At 47.4% G+C, this 18857-nt stretch overlaps 1 protein-coding gene across 1 annotated transcript in view; it reads left to right on the top strand.

The window, feature by feature from the left end:
• The window catches only part of PTPRN2 (protein tyrosine phosphatase receptor type N2), a 748038-nt gene that overhangs the window by 262026 nt on the left and 467155 nt on the right, over window positions 1–18857 (top strand). Inside the window, exons 7-8 of the mRNA XM_040464596.1 lie at window positions 16689–16871; window positions 18422–18462. Of these exons, the coding sequence (XP_040320530.1) occupies window positions 16689–16871; window positions 18422–18462 (224 nt within the window). The remainder of the gene's footprint in view (window positions 1–16688; window positions 16872–18421; window positions 18463–18857) is intronic.

The following is an 18857-nucleotide window of genomic DNA, read 5'->3' as shown; positions in this document are numbered from 1 at the left end:
CCTGCCCAGGGCCAGTCCTTTCCACTCTACACATCCTTTGAATGGCTTCTGATGCATCAGTGCTGCCCCCTAGGTCATGGCTGCAGCCAGTGCAGCGAGAGAAAGGGCCTCGGGCACCCTCCTGTGCCTCTGGTGCTCTGAGGAGAGAAGGTGGTCGTATTCATGCCAAGAGAATCCAGCCGTGGTGCTGAAGGGAGAAAAGGGCCCTCCTGGGGTGGAAGGAGCCACAGTGTTTAGACCCTCACCCTCTCAGAGTCCGCTTCTTTCATCATTGATGAAGACGCTGAAACACGTTGAGGAACAATGGCCAAGTCTGACCCCAAACTATGCTGGCCACAGAACATTGTGGAAAATTGAACATGAACGCTTTTGGATTCAGCATATGTCATGCCCCAGCACTCCTTATGGTCAGACTCGGGGTCACATTCACATATTTTTTGTTGCTTGACTGTCCCCAGAAGAGCCCAGTCTGACACGGATACCCCTCACGATGCAGTGCAGGCGCCGTGGGGCCTTCAAAGTGACTGAGCCTCAGCACGGCAGCTTCAGGGCTCTTCCATGAGTCACGCCCCGCTGTGGCCGTCCCACAGGGATGCGGTACTTACTGGTTCCTCTGCCTCTGTCAGGTGCAGAGGGGTCCCTTGTATTTATCTTCTAGCAGCCTTTTTCAAAGACCATAAAATAGAAAGTGAGATTCTGATAAAATATGATTTCTTCTTTGAAGATATACAAATAATAAAATCAAGCAGATAACAGGTTTTTTTAATTGACCGAGAATCACATTAATGTTAGCATTCTATTTTCTATAAGTGATGCCTTAATTGGATTTGTTCTGACAGCCTTCTTTTCTACATATTGCTGCTTTTCAGCTAAGTAGCTTGCTTGTTCTCTCTCTCTCTCTCTCTCTCTCTCTCGGTCCACAAAGCCATTATGGCACCTTCTAAATGGAAGGAAAACAAAGTTATAATTACAGGGAGGCAGCGTGTGTGGCCATTACTAATGCTTTCTTCTCCTTCTTGTCTTGGGAAAGAAAGCTGTATGAGAAAGAAGACTGCGCTTGCCTACGAATTGTTTGCACATAAATACCCACTGGTGTGTCTGGCACTGCTCTGCAGGAGGCTGCTGCTTGGGGGGGGGGCACCTCTCTCTCCAACATGTTCTCCTCTGGGGGTATTTCTCCTGCGCAGCTGTGAGAAATTCCTTTTACTGGCCCTGCTGCCTTCTGCAACTCCCATAATCCCTAGACTTTGCCAGTGGCTTTCGGCTGCCAATTTGGCCTTCACCTTGTCATTGCCTTTCCCATCTTCCCCGGCTCAGTGTCACCCGGCACGTCTGCTATGAGCACACTGCAGAAAGTCACCGCCAGCCACTGAGTGGTGGCCAAGCAGTGGCCTCTGCTGGGACTTCTGGGCCCTCTCCATGGTGCTGACCGCCCCTTTCCCGTCTTCTGCTGGCTGCCCCAGCTTATGTAACCACCACTTCCTTCTCTGTCTCCTTTCCCATCTCCCACAACTTAAAACAATCCCTTTTATCAACTACTTCTGTCCTAGCTATTGGCAATGGGAAGCCTCTACGAAAGAGACTTCAATGCACTGGAGAGCCAGGTGTGCTCACAGAATACGACCGGCTCCACGTGTCTGCTAGTGTTCAGGAGCCTCTGTCTCCCCGTCACTTGGTACCTTCCCATTCTTCTTGATGTCCCCTGAGGCACAGGTCTTTGGGAAAATCCTCTTTGATCTCCATTCTCCGATGATCCTTATTAACTGCATAATTTCATTGGCAGTTTTTTTCTGTGCTAACTTGCGATGTTGGTCATCCTTTCATGTATACTGTCTTCCCAGCTGCACTTTATGCTTTAAAAGGAGACATGTAAAATGTCAATCACAAAATAAATAGAGTATTGTTAAATGAACCCTGGGCATGGCATCACTGGGCTTCAGCAAAAGGCAGCTCCTGGCCTTTCCTGCCACTTCTACACCCCCACCACCTCCCCATTATCAAGTGGTTTCATCATTGTATTGCTGGCAGATGAGAACTCTTGTATAAACCTAACCACAATAGTTTTATCACACATTAAAATTAATAGTAATGTCTTAGTGTTGTGATCTAATCGGCTATCACATTTCTCAGTTGTCATAAATTTTCTTTACAGTTGGTTTTTTTGAAGTTCAAAAGAAGAGCCATTGCCTTGGTGGGTCTGTCTGTTCAGCCCCTTTAGATCTCACAAGGGTTCTCTCTCTTCTTCTTTGCTTGTCTCGTGGGGTTTTCACATTCTGGATTTTGCTGGTGCATCCTGATGATAGCATGTCCCTGGTTCCTGTTTCCTGTGCTCTGTACTTTCTGTAAGCCTGCAGTGTAGGAGCTAGCCCAGCCCAGAGGTCTGACCATGGTGTTAACTGTTCAGCAACGAGGCTTCAGAGGTGGTGACAGGGTGCTTTTCTGTGAGGGGGACACTGTCTTGCTGTGTCTTGTGTTAGCATCAGCAGCTGGGGCCACTCAGCCTCCCTGGCAGACTTCAGCTTGTCTCTTTGAAGTGTTCAATCTCTCAGCAAGATGAGCTGCTACCCCACCGCAGAGGAGAGGCTCCTGGAACCTTGTGCCTTCACCCGAGCACATCTCACAGTCTGCAAGTACATGTTTTGTGCAATTGTTTGACAAATGTTTGTCCCCCCCCCCCCCGTGTAGACCATCAGCTTAGGAAGATGACACATGGCCTCCTTGTCACTGTCCCCATCCCAGCACCCAGCGTGTGCCTGGCAAAGTGTTTGCTGAGTGAATGAACCAATGGATTCTTCCACACAAATGGCCTCATCTGATTTTCATGTCACCGTTATAAGGCAGTATTATTTTCAACCTCATTTTCCTGATGAGAAGCTGCAGCTCAAAAGTATAAATGATGGCACTCACCCCCACTGTCAGATCACTTAAGACGAAGTTGGAGCTCAGAAGAGGCAATCGTAGAACATTTAGATTTAAACACAATTTGCTTTGTCACTCTGGCTAATTGCTCCTGGACTCCAGTTCAAGCAAGCATTCAGATCCCAAGTTCAGCTTTTTCTGCTTAGTGTGTACAAAAGTATGTTCCTGGCCTCTAGAGGGGGCAGAGTGGAAAAGGTCACTGAGGGGCAGGGGTGTCAGCCGGTGTAGGATGGGTAAAGATTTCTCTTCTTACATATTTAATGAAAAAGAACGAGAAAAGAAAAGGCCAACTTTCCTCTAAATTTGCAGTCCAGGGGCTTCCTGAAAATAACTCTTGGACTCTGTGCACTGGGGTTTAATTGGTGTTCGATAACAGCGGACACCGGGTGGGCCATTTCACGTCACTGCCTGAAAAACTGCCCCTACCATTTGGCCACCCGCCTGCGGTCCCTGTGGAATGTACAGGTGGATTCAGTGTGCCGTGAGCACAGAATCCCTAGGCGCAGTCCTCTGCACCAACCCAGTTGCACCTTGGAAGTGACAGCAAGAGAGTGGGAAGGGAGGGGTGGAGGGCTGCCGTGCCCTCAGGATGGTCAGCCTGGACGGCTGGCTATCCCAGACGCCCTGAGGGCTGGTACCTGGAAGGGCCACCGTGTGGTCACGCGAAGGGCAAGGAGCTCCCATGTGACGCCGAGAAGGCTCTGTCCTTCTGCAGCATGATCGAATCCAGCTTGTGACACTGTCTCACATGCAGCCACAGGAAGACCCACCCATACCCGCCCCCAGAGAAGTGCTCAATAAATTGAGTTACTGACTCAATGTGTACGGCAGATGTTCATTTGGTAAAAGCTTATCATAGAAAAGACACCTCTCTCTTCATTTATTTATTATTTACACCCTATCTTTAAAAAAAAAAAGCTTTAAAGCAGTGCCAACTCGCAAGAAAGAGCTGTGTGAAATGGGGTGATGGAGGACAGACGGCAAACCGTGTGCCATGTGTGGATTCGAGCTGCACTGAATGCGGCCTCTCCGGTGTAAGGTGGAGCGCTCCGCTGCCGCCCGTGTGTGCACTCCTCCGTCGATGCCGTTCCGGAATTTCCAGATCAGTTTGACTAGGGATCAATTTGTAAATGATTACTTGTTGTGCTGTTTACCAGTTGTAAAATGACAAATGGCCACTCTGCAAAACTTGGGCGATAGGTGTGCAGAAAGAAGTAAACAAAAGTCACTTCAACTTACCTCCCGGGTGAGCGCCACAGGCTCGGTGTGCCTTCCTCTGCGGCCGTGTGTGTGTCGCAGTCCCCCTCTGGGCAAGGGGAGCGGGGTGTCGCCGTCCCTTTGATGTGTTCACCGGGTTAGTTCTTCCTCCAGCCTGGGATTAGTCTCAAGCAAGCCCTGTGAATTCCACTCACTCTTATGTAATATATAGTTCCATGCCCACTTTTTACATTAAAGCTTTTAGAAATTGTGGTAAAATACACATGACCTAAAACTGACCATCTTAACCGTTTTAAGTGCACAGCTCAGTGGCGTTAAGGACATACATGCTGTTGTGCAGCTGTCCCCACCACCATCTCCAGGACATTGTCCTCTTCTCAAACTGAGACTCTGTCCCCATTAGACACTAACTCCGCTCCCCTCCCCAGCACCCAGTGCCCATCCTCTGCTCTCTGTCTCTGTGGACCTGATGGCTCACGGGACCTCATAGAAGTGAAATCACAGGGCAGCTGTCCTTCTGTGACTGGCTTGTCTCACTGAGCATGATGTCCTCCAGGTTTGTCCATGCTGCAGCGGGTGTCAGGATTTCCCTCCTTTTCAAGGCGGAATGATATTCCACTGTATGGGTAACACCATGTTTTGTCAATCAATCAATGGACGCTTGGGTTGCTTCTATCTTTTGGCTGTTGTGAATGTTCTTGCTGTGATATATTTAAATTTCTAAAATAACTCTCGCATTGTAAGATTATGATGTGCTTATTTAGAAAGATCCAAGTATTATAGAGTGTACCAAGTGAAATCTGAAGTTTGCTTCCCCACAGCCAGTCCTTCCACGACTGCTGTATGCCCAGAAGTAGGCTACCACTCTGTGTGTGTGTCCTTCAGATATCCCATCCAAAATCAATGACCCATGCACGTACCCATACAGCTGTGTTTTTAAGTAGAGGCATAATCATCTAACCATCACTGTATGTAGGTACCACAATACATTTAAATCAGTTCTATGTCTCTATACAGTTGACTCTTGAACAGCGTGGGAATTAGAGGTGTCAACCCTCTGTGTAGTTGAACATATGCACTTAACTTCCGACTCCCCAAAACCTTAACTACTAATAGCCTACTGTTGACTGGAAGCCTTACTGATAATACAAACAATTCATTAACACATATTCTGTGTCTTATGTGTATTCTTGCAATAACGTAAGCTGGAAAAAAGGAAATGTTACAAAATATGTTCATAGTACTCTGTACTACAAAAAGTCCATGTGTAAGTGGATGTGCACAGCTCCAAGCTGCTTTGTTCCAGGGTCAACTGCAAGTCTCCTAAATTATATATAGTTTGTTGATCTTTGCTCTTCACATAATAGCACCATTAACATCCCCATGCATAAATCTTTTCAGACCACAGAACCCTGATTATAGTTTTCCCAGCCTCAATAGTCACTGAGTTTTAACAAAGCCTAAAGTCACTCTTTTTCCTTTTTTTTTAAGAGACTAATTTTTAGAAGCTTTAGGTTCACAGCAAAACTAAAGGGAAGGCATAGAGATTTCCCATGTACGTCCTGCCCTCACATGTGCACAGCCTTCCCCATAAAAAAGATCCCCAACTGGAGTGTTAAATTTGTTACAACTGGGGAACCTGTATGGACACATCATTATCACCATAGGTTAGGCTTTAGTTAGGGTTGGCTCTTGGTGTTTTACATTCTGCAGGTTTGGACAAATGTACAGTGGCTTGTGTCCACCGTTATAGGATCATACAGAGTAGTCACTGCCCTGAAAGCCCTCTGTGCTTCCCCTGTGCACCCATCTCCCTCCCAATCCTCCAACCACTGAAATTTTTACTGTCTCCATTGTTCTGCCTTTTCCAGAATGTCTCAGTGTTGAAATCACACAGTGTGATTTTGTTTTTGTTTTTTTTTTACATTGGCTTCTTTAATTTAGTAATATGCATTTAAGGTTCTCCCATGTATCTTCATGGCTTGACAGCTCATTTGTTTTTAGCACTGAATAACATTCCAGTGTATGAATGGACAAAAGTTTAATTTATCCATCACCTACTGAGGGGCTTGGTTGCTTCCGAGTTTTGGCAGTTATGACTAAAGCTGCTGTAATATAAACACGCGTGCGGTTGTTTGTGTGGGCATGCGTGTTCAACCCCTTTGGGTGAATTCCAAGGAGTGTGATTGCTGGATCTAGGAGTTTTATATGTTTGTGGTGTACAGTTAGGCTTGTAATACATTTTGAGTTAATTTTTATGAAAGGTGAGGGTCTGTGTCTAGATTTACCTTTTTGCATGTGGATGTCCAGTTGATCCAGCAACATTTGCTGCAAAGACTGTCTTGTGCCGCTGTATTGCCTTTGCTCCTTTGCAAAGATCAGTTGACTATTCTTATTTGGGTATGTTTTGGGGCTTTCCAGATCTATATGTCTATTCTTTCACCAGTACTATACTGTCTTTCTTTCAAGTAGTGTCAGACCTCCAACCTTTTTCTTCCTCCTTCAATATTGGGTTAGCTATTCTGGGTCTCTTCCTTCTCCATATACATTTAGAATCAGTTTGCCAATATCCACAAAATAAATTGCTGGGCTTTTGATTGGGATTGCATTGAATTATAGATCACGTTGGGAAGAACTGACATCTTGGCAATCTTGAGTTTTCCTATCCATGAACATGGAATATCTCCTCAGTTATTTAGTTCTCTGATTTCTTTCATCAGAATTTTGTAGCTTTATTCATATAGATCTTGTGAGTATTTTGGCTAAAGTCATTCTTTCCATTCAAGTCTCAATGATGACAACTAAATTATGGAAACCACCTTAGGGGATGAATCATATACAGTTTTATAAATAGTTAACTAGAGCCGGTGACAAATAATATGCAGTGTGCCCACTGGTAGAAGCTGCCAATGTATTTCTTGCTCACTGATAATGCTCAAAACCAAACCAAACAGGAAACACAGCCTCTAGCCAGTCTGTTAGAATTCTTTCTTTATTATCTTGATTCCACACCCTGGGGAGCCCAGACTAGGAATTAGGAGAATTTAGTTAATATTATCGCTCTGCTTACTTTTATTCTGGGCATTTCTTATGCCAGCTTCTTCCCAACATACCTTGTTATTTTTTCTATTCAGATGTCTTACTGTATTATAGGTTGAATGGCCAAGGTAATGAGTGTTCTCATCCCCTGCCCCCCAAATCTGTACTAAAATGGATTCTATTGTGTTGATACGGAATGCTTATAGGGATGGAAGTCTGAAACACTTTCCTTAACTATTGGCTGTGCAATTTCCTAACTCTATGACTCTTAGCAAGTTTACTCATGAATTTGCTCATTTACAGAACACCTGCTGAGCACCAACCAGTCAGATAGTCTTTCTTATTCTCTTCCCTCATTCAAGATAAGAGTGTTGGATATGTATGTTTTGGGGCCTCTTCCTGTTTGAACTTTCCGTGATTGCTAAGACCATTCAATTGCCGGCTGTGTTGTCTATTTCCCCATTTTGTTGATGGTGGGAGTCCCAGCCTGGAAACTTATACAGGGCGAAAGTATACCCTGTATCCCTCAACCTCAGGAGGGCACTGAACCAGAACTTTTATTTTCATGGTGACAGTGATCGATTATAATAGTGAAAAACCAGATTCAAGTGCTTCTATTGCCCTGGAGAATATATGCCCACAATTTAGGGTCATTTTCACTTGAAAGGAAGTACTTGCTGCCTTTTTCATTTTTGAAAAAATACATTCACATTTGAGTGAAGGCCAGTGTTGCCCTAAATACTTTTGGTTAAAAAAAAAAAAAAAAAAAAAAACAGGACCAAGGGGCATGTGGGTGGCTCAGTTGGTTGTGTCTGACTCTTGATTTCAGCTCAGGTCATGATCTCAAGTTCATGGGTTTGAGCTTCTCACTCATTCACGTTTTCTCTTTCTCAATACAAATAAATAAACATAACAACAACAACAACAACAACAACCAGGACCAAATTGACCATTTAATTACTGGAGTAAAGAGGCTGCCTCTCAGAGTCTGCCCCATGAGGAACTGTTGATAAATTGCTGTGCCCTGGCTTCATGCCCTTCCCTGGGGTTTATGAGCATCTTCTAGAACCTACGGAAGAAGGTACCTGTGTTATCAAAGTAGTCCTCATCTCAGTTAAACTTAGTCCCACATTTGGTATAAGATGCCTGAACCCTTTATGTTAGCCTATCACCATGTTGTGTGGCCAGCAAACAGTCCGCTTTCTCCTGGGGGTGGGGGGTGGGGGGAGAAGCAAGAGCAGGGCAGAGGAGTCTCTGGGTGTCGCTCTGTGGCTTACACAGCAGGAAGATGGCGCCTCTTGTTTTGGCTTCTGACTCCACCCTGCCTGCCCAGCATCCCTGAAGTGAACACACCTGGTTGGGTTGCTCAGATGTACAGGAAGAGCAGCTGTGTAGGAACAGGGACCCTGACTCTGCATGGCCCCATCCCCTGCCTTCCTCCTCGGCTGGGAAACAGCTTCCCTCAACTTCTGTGCCATCAAAGAGTCACTGTTCAGATTCGAAAGGAACCTGGGGGGTCACGCAATCTGTCCTCACATGAGAAGTATCTTCAATAGCATCTCTGGCAGATGAACTGTCAGCCTTCCCTTAGGTACCTATGAGTTCATTACTTCCCTGTGAGGTCCATTACATGAGAAGCCAGAAGCATTTTCTGGAAAGTTCTTTACACAGAATATTGAGTTGAGATTTGCCTCTCTTATATGGAGAGTGGGTAGAGCACCTAGAGAGGACTTACTGCAACCGTTTGTTCCTGCCACCTTCCACCAGGAAGACCTCCTAGAACAACACAGAACAAGTGCATCCTCCCTGTCGCCTGCTGACCCTCACATATAATGCCATCTCCCTGCCACATTTCTAACCTGAATATGTCTAGGCCGCCTCCTCTTATCATAAGTCAGTTAACATTCTGAGTGTGCAGACTCCTGTTAATGTGAATTTCAATGAAACATCCTTTAGAAAGCAATCTGACTGCCACCCCCATCACCAACTGAAGAGGCACAATTAATGCCAAACCTAATTTTATTATTTTTTTTGGTTCTTTGTCTCAGTGTTACATGTAATAGAGAGACTGGGTGATGATGATAGTGACAGTGATGATGATGATGATGGTGATGGTGGTGATGGATGATCGTCCTGGTGGTGATGATGGTGATGATTGATAGTGATGATTGTGGTGATGGTGGTGGTGGTGATGATGATGATGATGATGGTGATGGATGATGGTGATGGTGATGATTGATAGTGATGGTGATAGTGATGATGGTGATGACAATGGTAATGATTGTGGTGGAGATGATGATGAAGTGTGTTTACACATGGCTAAATTGTATACTTTCATATATGCATGGTGGTAAAGGCATTTAAGAGCAAAAGCTGTTATACATGAATCACGTCTTCATTAAAGCAGTTTTGTAGTGAGGTTATCTGCACAAAATTGCTTATTCTCTAAAGCTTATAACATTTTGTCTGGGGGACCCTATTAAGACATATAATTTCAGTAGGTCAGGCTTGCAGCAGTTGTGCATGTGACTTGATCTCCTACTCCAGGCCTTACATATTTGATGCCCTGACATTTGTGTAATTGCTCTGCTAGAGCCCACTTGGAGCATTGAAAGCTACTTAAAATGTCATTATAAGCTGGCCGGGTCTTGGAATTATATGGTGCAGTTGATGGAACAAAAGAATGTTCCACTTTGATGCGCGTGGTATTTGATTGTGCTCTGTGCCATGGTCCCTTTTCAATCCACCAGGGCTAGCTGGACTTTTAAAAAAGGATTTCTTGATTTCTGTTCATCTTCACATGACTGACAGTGGGTGCCTTTGAGATAAGTCAGTGTGGTTTACAGTAGTGGCATGGGAGATGATTTCTGATATGTGTTAATCGTTCTCATCATAAGCTGCTCAGCCACTCGAATCTACCATTGCATACCTAAGGGGTTTTTTTTTAAGTTATTTTTCACTAATGAAACCTGAAAAGTTTCTTTTTTAGATGAGAGGGACAGTGTTTGGAATTATATATTGTATTATTCCATTTTGAAGGTGGATATTTCTTATTACAGTCATTCTAAGAGATCCATGGAAAGTCTCTCCTGATCTCTGGTCTTTATCTTAAAGATAACGAGTTTGATCATGCGGTCATCCGTTCCTGTTCTTTTCCAGATAATGAGACTAGACTGAAGGAAGCAACAGAAAGAAGAGGTATGGCACAATACGAGTTTCTCTGAGTTCTTAAATGTTGGGACAGATTATTAGCAGAGGAGCACAATTCCACGTTCACTGTATTGATTATTAGAAATGTGGTAGACAATCTACACGCTTTATTTTGTTTTCACAGTAAACCCTTCGAGTGGGAACTACTGCCTTCCCACCTCCCCCATCTTCCGTACCCCGGATTCGTTTTTCCACAGCCCTTATCAGCACCAGACATTCTATGTATTTATATTTTCAATTGCTTGTTTTCTTTCTCTTCCGGTATGGATGAATGTTTCATGAAAGCCAGGGCTTTGTTAACTGCTTTATTCCCGCACCTGGGAAGTCGCTGGGCATAGAAAATGTGCAATAAACATTTATGGAAGGAAGGAAAGAATGGAAGAGCGGAGGGAGGGAGGAAAGAGGAGAGGAAGGAATATCCCATCTCTTGAACTCTCCTGTTTAAATGTGAGTGTCTCTGGGAGGCACAAATCACTCACGGATTATCAGTCACCTTAATGAGACCTAGAATGAGTCACCCACACTATGGGCAACAGAGACGCTGCCTGAGGAGCAAGCCGGGTGGGGGTGTGTAGGGACACAAGGGAGGGGGCATTCGGACATGTGGGGACAGGACCAGACCATGGACTCATACACAGAAGACGGCACGAGGGAGTGAGGGATGCAAACGTTGCCACACACAAGCGGGGACGTGAGAATCTAGCCTGCTTCAGAGCTTTGTGCGAGGCCAGTTGTGTGAGGCCAGGTTGCTGTAAACCAGGGTCGGAATAATCACCGTGGTAGTTCTTGTACTGCTTTACACTGCACGTCCGGCGCGGTCATCCCATCGGGTTGTGCTCCTCCGTCTGGAATTGGACAGTGGCTGGAGACAGTGGGGCCCTGAGAGGAAATGTTCTGCCCAAGTAGACAGGAAGCCTTGACTCAGGGGCTTAACTTGGTCTGAAATGTTGTCACAGGGGAGGCAAGAGACGTCCTCTGCCTGCTGCTGTTGGATGCAGAGCGGGTGGGGCAGGGATTCCGTGGCTGGAGCCCTGTTAGCACACACACCTTGGCTCTGCGAGACGAGGGTGGTGTGAGAGACCGGGGCAAGCCCTTGGTTGGCCAAGGTGCTTGGGAATGGAACGTTTTGTCCAGTGGATTTCCTGGTGAAGTTTGCATTCACCAGAGACACATTTTTGATTCAACACTTGTTAAAAATTTCTCACACATGTATCGATCCGTTTCCTGCCTCGGCGGATGTCGGGGGCGTCGTGGTGTGCGCCCAGGGCGCTTGTGCACAGGGAGCAGCAGAGCACTGTGACGGGCCTCGGCCACCTGCAGTCTGGCTCCTACTTTTAGGTGCCTGCCCTTTCGCCCCTTTTATGCCATTGTTGCAGCCCCGCAGACAGACCACTTAGAGTGGGTGCGTTGATGCTGCCACAGGCCTAATAAACAGCAAAGACAAAGACTCGTGCTTACTTTTTAGCTTAGGTTATTTTTTCATGTTTTTTACTGATTTTCTACTTAAAATGTATTCTTGACGTTTTTAGTGAAAAAGTTTTGCTCAGGGTAACTCAGACCCCAAAATTTATACAGTAAGATTTTTTCTCAAAAGATATAAATAGGGTTTATCTTTTTTAAAAATGAGTAAATTAATTGGGTTACCTTCATTAGAAATTAATAAGAATTTTTAAAACTTTTTAAGTAAAAACTAAGTTTTATATTCTTATAGTTTAAAAGTGTTATAGTGACGTTTGTTAGATCTAAGTTTGTCAATTTCATTGTTAATTTCTGAGGGTAAAATGGAGGAGGTAATTTACAAGTAGACTTAAAGTTTGGAGGTTGTTTGGTTGAATTTCAGGAAAGACATTTGCCTGCAGATGGGGTAATAACTGACAGTTTGGGGAGCGTGTGAGCTCAAATACTTGTCTGTTTTAGGAGGAAACTGGAATCAGTTTTTGGGTTGTGCTGTCATTTGATGTTCTTGCAGGGTCTCTGCCGTTGGTCTGTCCCGTATGTTGAGTTTGCTTAATACTGTCCAGTCGTCAAGTCTCTCTGGCTGTGTGAGTGCGAATCCTATTGTAGCTCTGAAGCAAACCATGCCTTTAATTCTCTATCCTTCCTCATGGTGATTCGTACCCCTAGGTTCTCAACACAAGGAGTGCCCAGCACCAGTCAGTGAAGTGAATAGGTGAATGGATGGGTGGGTGGGTGGATGGGTGGGTGGGTGCATATGTGGGTGGGGGGGTGAGAGGTAGGTGCGGGAATGCATGTATGGGTGGGGGATGAGAGGGTGGGAGGGTGCGTGAGTGGGTAGGAGAGTAGATGGGTGAATGGGAGAGTGGATGGGTGGGAGAGTGGATGGGTGGGTGGGAGACTGGATAGGTGGGTGGATGTGTGGGTGGGAGAGTGGGTGGGTGGGTGGATGGGTGAGTGGGAGATTGGATGGGTGGGTGGGTGGATGCGTGAGGGGGTTGGTGGGTGGATGGGTGGGTGGGTGCATATGTGGGTGGGGGGTGAGAGGTGGGTGGGGGATGCGTGTATGGGTGGGGGGATGAGAGGGTGGGTGAGTGGATGTGTGGGTGGATGGATGTGTGGGTCGGTGGGTGGGAGAGTGGATGGGTGGGTGGATGGGTGGATAGGTGGGTGGATGGGTGGATAGGATAGGTGGGTGGATGGGTGAGTGGGTTGGTCGGGTGGAGGAACAGGTGAGAGAGTAGATGGGTGGAGCCTGGGGTCTGACTTTAATAACTGAGTTTTCACACATCTTTAACTGCACATGAATACTTTGGCAAAGAACCGTCTCACAAAGCGCAATCTTACGTCGAATGTTGAACCAACTGGGAGGCAGCATCACTTGGCACAAGTAAGCGTTCTGGGGCACACACGGCGTGTTCTCTGCTTCTTGCTTGCGAAGACGCTGAACTGTAGCCGGAGCTCAGCACGGACACCCCACCCTCTGTGTTCATGATGGGTCGTGAGGGACGAAAAGCAGTGGAGGGCTACATGACTCGTGACCATCAGCGCCTCATCGTGGTCATACTTAGAGCTGTCACTCGTGGTGCTGCCCCAGGGAAGTGCTTCTCAGGCCTGGCTCACTTGTTCCCATTTTACACAGAAGGGAACTAAGCACCAGTGAGAGTGAGAGTAAGAGGCTTGCCCCGACCACACCCTGGGAGTGCCCGTGGGGAGAGGAGTCCGTACCCGCGTGGGGCCAGATCTGTGTGTGCAGCCTCATCAGCTCTCAGCTCCCTGAAGCAATGTTTGGACGCACGTAGCACTGTTTCTCCTAAGCGGCAGAGTGCACGCTTCCCCCCCAACCCCCCAGAAAGGGGTCAACTTTTCTTCATGCGAATCTGGCTCGGCAGCCCCGGGGGCGGAGCACCATAGGGGCCACGTAGTGACTGGTGAGAATTTTAAATGTGTTCTTAGAAACCAAAGTCTCCGCTACACCTATCACCGAGAAAGGGGAAACCCTTGCAGATTCCAGAATTGTGAGGCTTGAGAAAGTGGACAGGAATCCAGTGCTGCCAGCAGTGGGGTTCACGGCCGACACCGGGCAGTTGCCTGTGCTAACGGGTCCACGCAGAAAGCAGACACGGCCTGGCGCTGTGCTCCTGTCTGCCTCTGTGGGTGAGGCCCCTGCGCTCTTTCCTCCTCCTGGGCCAGCGCTGTGCCTGCCGGTCCCTCAACGCCGTGGGCCCCGCGTCCGTCTACCCCTGTGTTGCACGAGTGGTCGGGTCTGCATGTGGCGAGTGACTGTGGTGTTTTCTTGCCGCGGTTTCTGTCAGGATTGTTTCTCGTTGTCGCCGTGATGAAAGGAAAGGCTGCTGGAGTGGATTTGGCAAACGTGGGTCACCGTGGACCTTCTTTTTTCTGCAAGTGCCTTTTCAGAGCAGACGCTTGGCTTCTGTTTGGTGTGAGGGCAGGGGTCCTGCTGAATCATGAGCGCTGAGAACTTCTCATGCCTGTTGGCGGGCAAGAGAGGGAAAGTGCTACAGGGAATTACGTGTGCAACTCTAGTTTAGTTCCCAAAGATGGAAATGTTAAAAAATACAAAAAGCCTAAATTTCTTAATTTGTAAGAAGCGGGGAATGATGCCCCCCCAACTTAGTTCAGAGGATCGCCTGAATGAAGCCATGGGAAGTGTGAACTCTCACTAGGTCACTGTTCTTCGGGAGCAAAGTCATGAGAATAATCATCTTACATGAACCTTCACTTAGGAACCAGTGACACATTTAGCCAGCATTAAATACTCAGGAAAAAAGCCGGCCCCCTGCCCCCACGTCAGAAACAGGACTCCGTTAAACATTACGGTTACGGAGTGAGATTTACGTATCATGAAGTGTGTGGATGCCGAGCGTATGAATGAGTGTGTTGACACGTGTGTGCACACATAACCAGTGTGCCATTAGACATCCCCATCATCCCAGGGAGCGTCTTCCTGTGCCCGGTCTGTCCCAACACCCTGTCCCCTGCATAGGCCCCACCCGGTCCTGGAATCACCTCCTACTGAAAGAATCATGTGTGTTCTTCAGTGTCTGGCTTCTTTCACTCAACATAATCCCCTTTGGATCCGTCCGGATGTTTGTACGTGACCATAGTTCATTGCTGCTTGTGCAGATAAGGACAGATAGTTCGTCCATTCTCCCGTTGATGGATTTTTGGATTTTTTTTTTTTTTTTTTGTATAGCTATTACGGATAAGGCTGCTAAACACAATCTTATACGCCTCTTCCATGGACATAGGTTTTTGAGCACATTTTCTAGGTATATGGAAGGGGTATATTCTATTCTAAGAAACTGCCACAGGGGCTTCCTGGGAGCTCTAAAGCTTTACTCCTACCAGGGATGTACAAAAGTTCCTGCTGCTACATTTCCTTTGCAAAATTTGTTCTCAGTCTTTTAAAATTGAGTCATATTAGCAGGCACGAAATATGCTGACTGTGGCTTTAATTAGCCTTTCGATGATTAGTAATGGTGCTGAGCACTTTTCCATGTGCTTACAGGCCACTTGTATATTTTCTTTTCTGAAGTGTCTGTTCAGTTCCTTTGCCTATTTTCATTGGAACGTCCCTTTTTATTATTATTGATGTTATAGGTGTTTTTAAATGTATATTCTGGATAAAAGTGTTACGTCAGAGTTTTTTGTTTGATCATCTTTTGAAAAAATATTTCTCTTTCTCCATTGAAACGCCTTCGAATTAAGGCAGCTTTGTTGAAAATCGTCTGCTTAGGGTTGTCAGGATGCCTCACGTAAGACGAGTGTGGTAACCTTACAACAGCACGGTTCCGTTACCCTCTGGTGGCAGGTACTCCCGTCGACCTGCTTTATAAACCCTGCGTTAGACGTGACTGCTTCCTCCTGGAATAGAGGCGTTAGAGGAAGACCGTCGTGCGCGTGCGCCCACCCGGCCGCCCTTCCGCTAGCCTCCAGCACTTCTCACAGGCCTGTGTTTCCAGCCGGTGTCATTCCCTCGGCGTTTCGTGTCCTGCAGGTCTGCTGGTGACAGATTAGCTTGGCTCCTCGAATGATACGGACATGTCTTTCCGTCACCCTCATGCTGGAAGGAGATCTTCCCTGGACGTGGGCTTCTGAATTAGAAGTTTTTTCTTTCACACTTCAAATACGTCATTCCTGTGTGTGTTATCAAACACCTAATTATAAATATGTGAAGGCATCACTCTCGCGCGTGTGTCTCGCGCGTGTGTCTCGCGCCCTGCTCTGCGTCAAGTCAGCCGCTGCCTGCGTCGCGTCGCAGCCTCTGGGGGCCGTTGGGAGCCGTCTTGCCCTTGCCCTTCCCAGGAGATGCCCCTGCGTGGCTCGCTCTCGGGTTGGTTCTGGGGTCTGCCGGGTGCCTTGGCTTTCACACTTAATGCTCTTCCCCAGTTCGGGGGAATTGCCGAGGGTTTTTCCCTTCCCCTTCGGCTTTTGGGTCCCATTCTCTCTCTGTCTCCTTCTTGCTCTCTGGCTGTGGTCCGTTGTGCCTAAGGTGGCTCTGCAGGTCACTGAGGTTGCACGCAGTCTTTTCAGGTTTTACTCTGTTCTTCAGAGAATGAGAGTTCTTGTTCTCCATCCCGGGACTCACTGACCCCTTGTTCCCCATCGTCCGGTCTGCTGCTAGGCCCACGCAGTGAGTTTTGGAATGGCCGATACTGTGCCTTCCGTCGACACAACTTCCACTGCTCCGCTTGGGGTCCCACCGCTCTCTGCACCTGCTGGGTGCCCGCCGTGCCGTTTGGGGTCGCTCGTTCATCCCTTCGTTCCGTGTTGACCGCTCCTCCCCGGTGTCTCCTGTGCTTGCTCTTGTGTGTGCCCCCCAGAAACACTTATCCAGAGTCTCCTGAAGGACCTGGGAGAGCAGCCGGACCTCGGCGAGGTGGCCCGCGCGATTGCCTCCGCCATGCGAGCTGTGGGGGCAGAAGGGGAGCCGCGAGGTGCCGAGAAGGGAGCCGCGGGAAAGCCGAGAGAGTCCGCCGTTGGCCGGCAGGGTGGAGGCGTGCCAGGTGAGGCTCCCGGCCCCAGGGTCACTCAGGTTTGTGGGGCTGTGGGGCGGGATGGGGCCGTGCAGAGGCCTGGCTCACCGAGCGGTTACACGTTCCTTCTGCTGAGGAGAGGTGGATTTGTAGAAACGATTTTTCTCCGTTTGAACTTTTGCCTCTAAAAGCTTTCTTAACAGGCTGAGCCTACCAGAGTAATTATGTTGAAAGGCAAATTGCTCTCTGTGCTGAGGTTCAGAGTTAGAAAAAAACAGGCCAGATAGAAAGTGTTTTGTTTGGATTGTGTGGGTGAATGGAGTCAAATATTTGAATAATACAGTGAAAAGGCTCCATTTGAATGTCTGCTTGAGGCTCAGAGCCACCCTGTGAGGCTGCACCAGCGAGAGAGCGGAGATCCCCCCACCCTCCCAGGGTGCGTGCACATGCGTGCACACACGCTCACATATGCACACATGCGCACACACACGCACACAATAGGCACACACGCACGCACACACACGTACATACACGCACGCACATGTGTGTGCACACATGCACGCATGCATGCAACACACACACATGTACATGCACGCAGTGCACACACACGTACACGCGCGCATGTACACTCATGCACACCTGTGCACATGCACATGCACACACGCCCGCATGCACATATGCACACACGCACATGCGTACATATGCACGCACACACGCGTGCACACATGTACATGCATGCACATGCATGCACACACATATGCACGCGTGCACGCACACGACAGCTGGAACCCTTGGGCTAAGGGCTGAGCAGGTCAGGTTTCGTCTCCCCTGATGACTGGCCTTCTCTGTGACTGACTGCTTCTCAGAGTCTCTGGACCTACACGAAAGTGTCTAATGCAGTGCCCTGCACACAGCAGGCACACATAAAACATGTGCCAGAAACACAAGTGAAAAGGTGCATGTGTCTCTGCTCTGTGGGCTGGGACAAAGGCATGCTCGGAAGCTGGAGTCAGGACACCACAAGCTCCAGCAGGACGAGGCTGTGTGTTAGGCAGTCAAAGAATAAAAAGACTGCTGCCTCTCTGAGGGTGAGGAGGGGTATAGAAGGTGCCTGGGCATTTGGGCTTCACGACTTCTCGGGTTACGCACCATCGGGCACTGCCGGTAGGGTATTTAGAGAAACCACCATGAGCGAAAAGTGATGAACTGTAAAGACATCTTAACTTGAGGTGGTTTGGTGTAGACGCCTGACTTTGCTTTTCTGTCACTATTAACTGCTGCCGGCACTGGTTTCTTGCCGCGAGCTAACTCTGACGATGACACACAGATCCGTGAGGCTGGTAATGCGATTTGTTACTGACTTCACATCTGTGTTTTAGCTGGTAACCCCCTCCTCTTCCCTGAAGCTTATAGAAGGCTAATATTGTACTATAAACAGAAAAAGTTTGCTTGATAGTAGAAATTAGGCCGACATCATTATGCCCGATCTTCTGTGAAGGACTGTCTGTGGTCCTTTGGTGTGGGCGTCACCTGCGATGACATTCTTGACAAGGCTTCTGATAACGCTGTGTCTTCCACAGATGACAGAGTGCCGGACGGTGGAGGGAGAGCTTACGAAGAGGTAAGACGGAGCGTCTCTGCGTGTTTGGTTCACCTCAGGTCTAGAGCTGGGCTGGCCATCTCTCTGTTCGTGGTTTGGGAACGTATGTGATATAGAAAGGTTTTTTTGTTTGTTTTTTTTTCAGAAAAGGATGGAAAAAACTCTCATAATCCCCAATTAGGGGAAAAAATATAAAGAGTGCATACAAAATTGTGTATATTTTGATACATAGTAATATCTGCTTTCAGATTATGTACTAATACCCATTGTAGGAATATGAAAAATATAATTAATACGAGTAAGAAAATCAGCATTCCTTAGAATTTTCCTACCTGGACCGATTACATCAAACGCCTGCTTTATGTCCTTGTGACTGTCCTGTGTGCACTGACTCCCAAGCTCCACGTAGCAGGGAC

This window comes from Herpailurus yagouaroundi, unplaced genomic scaffold (assembly GCF_014898765.1).
Source record: "Herpailurus yagouaroundi ecotype Mexico unplaced genomic scaffold, PumYag 483, whole genome shotgun sequence".
Classification (NCBI taxonomy): domain Eukaryota; kingdom Metazoa; phylum Chordata; class Mammalia; order Carnivora; family Felidae; genus Herpailurus; species Herpailurus yagouaroundi.
Note: the sequence above shows the minus strand (reverse complement) of the source record. Positions and strands in the feature narration are given on the sequence as shown.